The sequence below is a fragment of the Impatiens glandulifera genome, chromosome 8 (genome assembly GCF_907164915.1).
Source record: "Impatiens glandulifera chromosome 8, dImpGla2.1, whole genome shotgun sequence".
Classification (NCBI taxonomy): Eukaryota; Viridiplantae; Streptophyta; class Magnoliopsida; order Ericales; family Balsaminaceae; genus Impatiens; species Impatiens glandulifera.
This window is the reverse complement of record NC_061869.1, coordinates 7,426,234-7,437,014: the sequence shown is the minus strand read 5'-3', so window position 1 is coordinate 7,437,014 and position 10,781 is coordinate 7,426,234. Positions and strand designations below refer to the sequence as shown.

At 28.3% G+C, this 10,781-nt stretch overlaps 1 protein-coding gene and 1 pseudogene across 1 annotated transcript; both read left to right on the top strand.

Moving 5' to 3' along the window:
- Nucleotides 1-2,510: 2,510 nt before the first annotated feature.
- On the top strand, nt 2,511-3,520 carry LOC124912857 (annotated as a pseudogene).
- Nucleotides 3,521-7,407: 3,887 nt separating this feature from the next.
- Nucleotides 7,408-9,014, top strand: LOC124912191 (ammonium transporter 1 member 1-like). The gene has a single exon (XM_047452755.1). The coding sequence runs from the start codon at nt 7,449-7,451 to the stop codon at nt 8,934-8,936; it is 1,488 nt and encodes a 495-aa protein (XP_047308711.1). The 5' UTR covers nt 7,408-7,448; the 3' UTR covers nt 8,937-9,014.
- Nucleotides 9,015-10,781: the final 1,767 nt, after the last annotated feature.

Sequence of the window (10,781 nt, the reverse complement as noted above, 5' to 3'; positions counted from 1 at the left end):
TTTAATTCCTGAAGTTTCACGCTGAAAGTCTGAAACTTAATATTATGTTAAATAACATATTTATTTTCGAAATGGAATATTCCTCTCAAAATCAATGTATTAATTTGATTGTTGATGAATTTGAAAGTGTTAAGCATGTGAAGGTCATCTAAAAAGTCTATGAATATTCTTTGTATTATAACTATTTGATCATGTTTTTGAATTCTTATTTTTTAAAACTATTAATGGTTTTATTTATTTTTATTTGTAGTGAGAGAACTTACGGGTTGGCCCGCCTAATCCGCAACTCACTTTGGGTTGAATTGGGAATTTTCAGTCCACCGGGATGGTGGGCTGGCCCGTTGTCAACCCGTCAAACGATGAGTTTTGATGGGTAAGCTCGTCTCGCCATGAGTTTCCAGAATGACCGCTCTAATTATAACTATACTAAAACTTATTTATTTTTAATCAAATATAAATATATATATAATTTTTTAAAAATTATATATATATATATAATTTTTAAGATACATCTAATAAACTACTATAAAAAATAATTTTAGGTAATACATAATAATAATAATAATTATATATATATATATAAATATATATATATATATATATATATATATATATATATATATTGGTGTGATAAATATAAAATGTTTCATTAAATAAAACATGGATTATCTTAAATAATAAACCATTGTGTAAGCATGATTTAAAAAAAAAAATCATTGACAATCCATTTGTTGTTTTATTGACATTAAGAATTTTCAAAATAATATGGTAGAATTTATTTACTGATTTATTTAATTACATTTTTTAAAATATGATAATATTATTTATAATATATAATAAACTAATATTTATTTTAAAAATAATTATTATTTTAATTTATTATAAAAAAATAGTCAATTCAATATAAAAATTAAAAATGATTAGTTAAACACAGAAAAAAATATTATATTATTCTTAGTTGTAAAAGATTATTCAATATATTTATTTGTATGTTAAATTTAAAAAATAAAAGATTTTGATAAGATATTTAATATCATATTAAAAAAATATTCAATTTATTTAACTTCTTTCCTTAATATTAGAAAGAAATAAGAATAACACAAAGTTCAATTTTAGTTATTCTAAGTAATTCAAATCTCTCCAACATCATATCATTCTTTTTTTTATATCTATAACATTTAAATCATTAATCAAAATATTAAAAATAATTATATTAATTATTAAAAAAATATTTTATTTATATATATTAATACTTTTTAAATCTTTTTAGCAAAATAATAATTATTTTCTCAAAATTCTCAAACAATTATTATATTTTCTCCAGTTAAATTATTCCAAATAACTCAATAAACACAATACATTAACTTATTTTAAATTTTACTATGTAAATGTATAATACTAGTTATAAATAATTGCCCTACAAATTATTTTTAAATATTTAACATTTAAAAAATAAATTATATTTGAAAACATGGAAATAACTTTAAACATGGTTTGAAATCGTTAAAGGATGGAAATGAATTTGAAAAAAATAATTAATTATATTTTTAATAATTTATTTGGATATCAATTTAGATAAAATAATATTTAATTAAATATAAAATAATATTTAATTATATATAAAATAACAAATTTAATAATATTTATCGAATTTTTTACTCTTCATTCATTTAAATTTAAATGATAAAGAGAACTATCATTGATTTAACTATGTTTATTTTTTTTTAAATATAACAATCTATCTTTTTTATAATATGGTGTGATATATATAATTGTATTTATTTTTTTATTTCATTTGTTTAGATAATTTAAAATATATATTTTATATGATATTTTAAGTGATAAATTTACTTAAAATACTAAAATAAAAAATTTAATTCAATAAAATGTATTAAATTAAAATTTTGCTATAACTGTACGGTGATCCAAAATAATAATAGCTACAGCTAGCACCTATTATTGTCCTTTGTAGAATTTATTATTTATTGGGAAAATATATAAATAGATCTTTAAACAATTATTAAATTTCAATATAAGTTATAATTCTTTTAATTTAGGATCCTAATGTTTAAATGGGAAATTTGAAGAAATGAGATGCTTTTAATTGTATTTATGGTCATCCCATAATTTTTATTGCTCTAGTGATCACTTTATTTTTTTGACGAAAATACCTTCATCGCGTAATGCGAATGGTCTTCGCGTTACGCGAAGTAGAAAAGTGTGAAAAGTTCAGAATACCTTGCTATTTAATATAACTTCGGCATCTTTTTTTCATTTCTCTTCTTCTCCTTCTTTCTCTTCCCGCTCTTCTCCTCCTTCTCTCTAACCATAAACGGCGACGACGATCTTCGACGACGGACACCACATTGAGCACGACGAGCACGAGCACTCTGGCAACTAGTACATTTGTTGTTTGTTGTTTATTTAAATAAATGGGACATCCGATTCTGATTCTGATTCGATTCTGAATCACCACCAACATGATGCTTTGATTCGGTTCTGTTTCACGAATGACCTTCCCGTTTTGCGAAGGCTTTTCCGTTACACGAAGACCCTTCCCGTTACGCGAAGTCCTTCCCGTTACGCGAAGTCCTTCCCGTTACGCGAAGGCCTTCCCGTTACGCGAAGTCCTTCCCGTTACGCGAAATCCTTCCCGTTACGCGAATGCCTTCCCGTTACGTAAAGGTCTTCCCGTTATGCGAAAGGCCTTCCCATTTCGCGAAGGGTCTCCATTTTTGCATATTTAATGAATAACTGCATGACTTCAATATTATTATTTATCCATTCACATTTTCTATTGTAACTGAAGTATTTTGGACGATATTCAGACATCATGGTATCAGATGAACATTTCATTGTCAAAATACCTAACAATCTTCCTCTTGATGCGACTATTCATCTTCTCTACGCTTGAATTACAACTTATAGTCCTTTAAGGTACTTTGGTTTGGACAAGCTAGGAACCAATTTAGGTGGGGTGGGTCTTGGTGGGTTAGGTCATTGTGCGGTTAAGTTTGCCAAGGCTTTTAGTGCTAATGTGACTGTTATTAGTACTTCAATTAACAAGAAGAATGAGACGATTGAGAGGCTCAGTGTTGATTCGTTCTTGATTAATAGCGATCTTGATCAGATGAAGAGTCATGGAAAGATTGTTATTGTTGGGGCGCCTGAAAAGGCTCTTGATTTACATTTGTTCTCGTTAATCATGGGTAAGTTGGTAAGATATATTTGATTATTTAGTTTGGTTATTGTTAAATTTGGATGATTGTTGTGCAGGAAGGAAGATAGTTGATGGGAGTAATATTGGGGGAATAAAGGAGACTTAAGATATGATTGATTTTGATGCGAAATATGGTATAACTGCATACATTGAGTTTGTTTCGATCGATGATGTGAACATTGCGATGGAGCGATTGGTGAAGGCGGGTGTGAGATACCGTTTTGTAATTGATATCGCTAACACTCTGAAAAACAAGTCCTAATTGTTCTTCATTAATTTAAGGATGATGGGGAATTAGTTGATAAATGTGTATGTTGATGTTTTCATATTATGTATATTGTTTATGTATGTTCTTATTATGTGTATTATTGGTAGTTTGGATTTGTTTAACTTTTGGGTAGGGCAAGGCAACTTACTATGTAGTAATTAATTAAAGCATATATTATAATAATATCCCAACTTATAATATTCCAAAGTTGATCATCTTTTGTATTATAATTAAAGCAAGTTAATGTATACTAATGATAATATATACTACCAATACAATAACACATTTTTGTCTAACAATTGAAATCAATCAAATAGAAGAACATATATTTTTATATATAAATCTGCAACTGTTATGTGTCATGGATGGATCTGATCACAAATACATAGTTACATATATCAATCAATAAATCAATCAGCATAGACACTTGTCCAACAGAACCATGGAGCTATTCTTCTTGGCAATCCATAATAAAGTTCAAGTTCATCTATTCTTCTTCTTGGTGAGTTTTCTTCTTGATCATGATGATGATCATCATCATATTCATGATCAACAACACTACTCCTCTTTCTTCCCTGGTTCTCAGAACTGGTTACATCTGTTTATAACCAACACAACAAGTGGCTCAGTGGTTGCCAATGCATTTCTTCCATCAGTGTTGTAAATGTCACGAACACCTTTGCTATCACAAATATATACAGTAACACCTTTATCCAACCTTAATCAAATTCAACTGACCCATTAAAAACAGCAAACTGTAAGATTAAAAATTAAAATTAAAATTGCCCTTGAAGCTTGCCAAATTTTTGCAATCTCGATTCTTTCTGGAAAAAGACCACCACTGCAGCATCAACATAAGTCTTTCTTTTAGCGTTAAGCACCCAAGGAAATTCTAATTGGAAGCTAGTGGAAAAGAAGAATCACCTATTATCTCGAAGGTCCAAGACAAAAGAATCAATGTTGTTCTTCTTAGTGCTTCAATTGCTTCATTCATAGCAACTAAATGGGGAATGAACAAAAAATTAAAATACATTTTTTGACAAAAAGATGTTAAAGAGAAAGTTTTACTGTACTCGAAGCATTCTCTTCAAAGCAATGAGTGATGTTGATACATTCCCAAATGAAGTCATGATTAACTATAAATAATAAAAAATCTTGACCATTAGCGAAACGTGAAGTCCTTAGCAAAACGTGAAGCAAAAAGTGAATCTTTCCCGAAACGGAACCTATATGATCATCGACAAGATTATCTGCAAATATCATCATCGACAATATGAACAACCAATATGAACAATAAGATGAACAATAAGATGAAAAAAATATAAACAAATATGAACAATAAGAACAACCTCATGGTTTAGGGTTTGAAGATGGAGATAATGGAAATAAGAACATAAATCGATCCGTATGATAAACACATGATATTAGAACGGGGGTTTTGGTATCGATCTGTATGATGTGTTTGTTTATGGTTCTGTCGCCGTCGTCGTCTAAGAGAGAACGAGGAGTACAAAGAAAGTAAATAACGAAATGAAAAAAAAAATTGAGTATTTAATAAAAGAACTTTTCCACTTTGCGTAACGCGAAGGCCTTTCGCGTTATACGATGAGGGTATTTTCGTCCAAAAAAAATAAAGTGGTCACCAGAATAATAAAAAATTATGAGGTGACCACGAATGCAAATAAGGGCTTTAGAGTCATTTCGTCAAATTTCCGATTTAAATCACTCATTTTTAAACGGTAAGCCCTTGACATACATTGGATTTTATTCACTTTTTTATTCAAATTATCAATTCTAACCGTTTATGAATTTATTTAATTTTTTATTTGTTTATTGATATCATATAATAATAGTTGATATTAAGATATTTAATTTAAAATCAGAATATTAAAAAAACAAAAAAGAATAACATAACATCTCTTTATACACTTTACTGTAAAAAAAAATTCTATTTTATTTCAATTAGTCATATTTCTCCATTTGGAATCAAATTCTATTTTATTTTTTACTTTTATATACATTAATATTAAAATGGTATTTTGACTCACATGTGTGAACTGTCAATATTGTGCGGTACTTATTTTGTTATGATACAGTCCAAATTAAGTATTATTTTTTATTTAGATTAAAATTTAAAATACAGCTCTACATTATTTTTATTCAAACATATTAAAAAATTTAGAATCACTTTAGTCACAACTTTGATTTTTAAATTAACCTATGATATAACCCCACTAAAAAAACAATATCACAAATTTAATGACTAATTCAAAATATTAACAATTTTAAATCTAAAAAAAATGTAATACAATGAATGAGACTATTAAAGATTATATAATAAATATAAAGAAGAAAACATTTTCCAACAAATTAACCTTAATCAAAATGGTCAAGATTAATGAAACAATTAAGGATTATATAATAAATATAAAGAATAAAACATTTTCCAACAAATTAACCTTAATCAATTTGGTCAAGAAATCTTGATCTTTACAATCATATTAGATTCAAAGTCTTTCTAATTTATTCTTTTCAATATATATAATTTTTATTTCTCTCTTTAAAAAAAAAAAAAAAAATTGAGACTATACGGATTAAACAAATACATCGCAAACACACTTAACCATTTAATCAAACGTAAAATTTATCGTAGAGTGATAATATTCACTTTTAGTTACCGCTAAGTTAGAAGAGGGGATAAAAAATGGGACAGCGAATTAAACAGGTAGCCCGCAAATATACTTACCATGCGCAGAACTTGTCGTTCGACGGGCTCGAAACGGGACCTTAAGGTGAGAATATTCATCTTTTATTGCTGCTAAACTATAATTAATATACTAAAATTCTAAATAATTTTTTTAAACAATTATTTATAATACTACTAATAATAATGTTTTTTTATGATTTTTCTTTCATTATTATTTTCAAATTGTAAAGCAATAAAAACACATATTCATTATTATAATTATTAATATAATACATTTTAACTCATTTCTATCGTTTTTTTCATACAAAGACTATTTTATATTAGGGAAATTGGACGAAATGACCCTAAAGATTGAGGTATTTAACCTCGTGGTCACCCGATAATTTAAATTTCTCTCGTGGTCACTTTTATATTTTTTTGACAAAATTATCATTTTCGCTTAACGTGAACGGATTTTTATTTTATATAAATTTTTAAATTTTTTTATTTTCTTATTTTCTTTCTCTCTTTTCTCTCTTTTCTCTCTTTTCTCTCTTTTCTCTATACTAAACCCTAGTTAGTCTAGACATTGAACATTGATCCTCACAAATATTTACCACAAATAGAAAATATAATTCTAAGGACAAAAGTTTGAATTATGTTAAGGACATATTTATGTTTTGTTATTTAAATAATTTGAAATAATCAAATCATAGTTTCATTTTATATCATATCATTCAAATAATTCATTAAAATATTTATTTTATTTTATTATTATATATTAATATCACTTAAATATTATTATCAAATATATATATATATATATATATATATATATCTTAAATCCTCTAAATCATCAACAACCTTTCATTTTTTTTTAGTACCTGAAATTATATCCCAAATAATTAACCTAAAAGACAGACCCTTAAGACCAACAATATTTATCAATTAGTTTTTTACATAATTAAATTAAAGGAGATCATAATTTAAGGCAAAATTTGCTGTACCTGTTTAAAAAATAATACATTTTTTATGTTGGGATTTTATATAAAAAATATAAAATTTTAATTATCAAATCATTTATTTCTCTATCAAAATATTATAATAATTTTTTTTTTAAAAAACTAAACTTTAGCTAAAAAATCTCCACATTCATAGAAAATAAAATAGTCAACAATCCAAAAGCTAGAATTCTCACTTCTCCTATTATAAAATCAAGACCCAAATCATTTTTCACTCCAATTCTCTTTCTCTCAATTGAAGGGAGAGCAAACATGGCTTCCTCCGCCTTCAACTGCTCCGTTGAACAACTATCCCTATTCTTCGGTCCCAACACCACAAACGCCAATGGCGCCGCCGCCTACATCTGCGACCATCTTTCAACTTTTTCCAACAATTTCAAAGATACATCATACGCCATAGATTCAACCTATCTCCTTTTCTCCGCTTATCTAGTTTTCTCTATGCAACTCGGATTCGCCATGCTCTGTGCTGGTTCTGTTCGAGCTAAAAACACCATGAACATCATGCTAACAAACGTCCTAGATGCCGCCGCCGGTGGTCTCTTTTACTATCTATTCGGTTTCGCTTTCGCCTTTGGAGGTCCATCAAATGGGTTCATCGGAAAACACAACTTCGGTCTCAAATCAATTCCCACTATCGATTTCGACTATAGCTATTTCCTCTATCAATGGGCTTTCGCCATCGCCGCCGCAGGAATCACCAGCGGGTCAATTGCAGAAAGAACCCAGTTCGTTGCTTATTTGATTTACTCATCTTTCCTAACCGGATTCGTTTACCCGGTCGTCTCCCACTGGTTCTGGTCTAAAGATGGGTGGGCTAGTCCTACCAACACCCAGCTCTTGTTCGGATCCGGAGTTATCGATTTCGCCGGATCCGGTGTTGTTCATATGGTGGGTGGTATAGCCGGGTTTTACGGAGCTTTGATTGAAGGTCCGAGGATAGGACGGTTCGAGAATTCGGGTCGGGCAGTGTCACTCCGGGGACACAGTGCTTCTCTGGTTGTTTTAGGAACTTTTCTATTATGGTTCGGATGGTACGGGTTTAACCCAGGTTCGTTTACAAAAATTCTAGTCCCGTATGCTGTCAGCGGGGATTATTATGGGCAATGGAGTGCAGTAGGAAGGACGGCGGTAACCACCACTCTAGCCGGGTGTACAGCGGCGTTAACGACCCTATTCGGGAAAAGAATCCTGTCGGGTCATTGGAATGTAACCGATGTATGTAACGGGTTATTAGGTGGGTTCGCAGCAATCACAGCCGGTTGTTCAGTGGTTGAGCCATGGGCTGCGGTTATATGTGGGTTCGTGTCGGCTTTGGTTCTAATTGGGTGTAATAAGTTAGCCGAAAGGTTTAAATTTGATGACCCATTAGAGGCTGCCCAACTTCATGGTGGTTGTGGGACATGGGGGGTTTTGTTTACGGCTTTGTTTGCAAGTGAGAAATATGTCGGGGAGATTTACGGCGAAGGGAGACCTTATGGGTTGTTTATGGGCGGCGGAGGACGGTTGTTGGCGGCGCATGTGATACAAATATTGGCTATTATAGGGTGGGTGAGTGTTACTATGGGTCCTTTGTTTTTGATTTTGAAGAAATTGAATTTACTTAGGATATCTGCTGAAGATGAGATGTCGGGTATGGATTTGACCCGACATGGTGGATTTGCTTATGATTATGATCAAGATGAACCGCAGAAATATGGGGCACAGATGAAGAGGATTGAACCAGCTGGTTCGATTTAATATGGGAAAGAATCTGGATGTTTTATTGTGTGGATTGTGTTATATTTATTTCTATATGTATGCACATTATTATTATTATTACTAGTTTGTTGTTTAGTTATTAAGGAATTATTAATTTTATAGTTTAAATAAAATTATGGACAAGATTTCTCAAGTTGATTTAGATTTAATATTTGATTTGAAAGAAACTTCTTATTTTAGTTTATCTAATTTGACTTCTTTTTTTATTTGTAAACAATTATTTGTTAAATGTTTTAGAAAAATAATTATTGACTTTAGGTTAAAATATTATGTATTTAAATTTAAATTTCATAAGAGTGAAATAAATATATTTTGATTAAAGAATATAAAATGATTTGATAATTAAAATGAAATAAGAATTAAAATTATGAGACGAAATGGGTTAAGATCAATTTAATTATTGTTATTTTTTTTAAACCTCATGTTTATTTAAGTCCGAATAAGTGGACATGAATAAATCGTATAAAAAATGATCTTTTATTAGATTAAAACATTGGGAACTCATCAAGATAGTCTAATGGTAAAAGTCGATTTAAGAGATAAAAAATCATCCCACGAGTTTAATTCTATTTGAAAGGATACATGATCGTAAGGTTTAATGTTATTTCTCTTTAATTAAAAAAAATAAAATAAAATTAAAATATTGGATCATTTATAATTATATCTAGTATTGTATCAAATATCATTTAGAGTACTTCAACAATATATTTCAAGGAAAATTAGACTTAACCATTTAGGTTAGGTAATTTTCTCAAAGTGAAAATATAAAATAAAATAAGTCTAAAAACTTTTCGTACATATTTCAAATTGCATATAAATATATGCATTTAACTTTAATTTTAGTATAAAGTAAAACTTTGTAAAAAGATTAACTTTTCTACATATGAATTTAGCTAGAGAATATCAATTTTATAAAGGATTGGCTTTTATATATATATCAAAATTTTATTTAACCGACAGTTGAATTGGCAAAAAGTAGTTGAGATTTGAAGTCTATAAATGAGAACATGGGAAGCATTTGTTGGTTGATTATTCAAAAGAAACTGCTTATTTTATATTCCTATGTCCTATTTAATATCATAGGAAGACTATTTTTATTTTTAATGGTTGAAAACTAACATTATCTCATAGGTACCTTTACTTTCACTTCAAATAAAAAATTTTAAATAGAAAACGAATCTTAATCTCTTAAAACTATGAATAATATATAAAGAGTAATATAAATATTTATTGAGCTAATTACAAATAAAAATCTAACTTTATTTATATATATATATATATATATATATATATGTGTGTGTGTGTGACTTTTAGTTTTTCAAATTTAGGCAGACTCATGCCATATCTTTTTCGAGACGTTAAAGATATATATATACCATTTTTATGTGTGAAAAAAAAAAGTCATTGGAGCCTCAAACTAATTATACATACTACTAAATAAATTATGTCCGTGACAATTTTAAAGTTTAGTTTATCTCTTATTATCTTAATAAACTCGTAAATTGAACTGTGAAACACTTTTGATAATTTCATTTCTGTTATCGTTTTTTTTTCAAATAACACTATAAAGCTTTTTTTTTAATTACATTATATATTTTTTACAATGATTGAAGGATATATAAAAAAAATTATGTTAATTTATTTTGATCAATAGACTTTCCTTAAAACAAATAAAATTATCTAAAAAATGAAACAAACAAAACATATAAAAAAAAATCACTAAAATATCAGCATTTAAATTAGGCATGAAGAATGTGCTTACACTTTGATTGAGTTTAGATTCACTCTACTTTATTTACTTTTTTAAACTTAATTTATTCGTTT

Excerpts from the sequence above, each read along its gene's own strand:
- LOC124912191 (XM_047452755.1), top strand. The coding sequence starts at position 7,449 with ATGGCTTCCTCCGCCTTCAACTGCTCCGTTGAACAACTATCCCTATTC.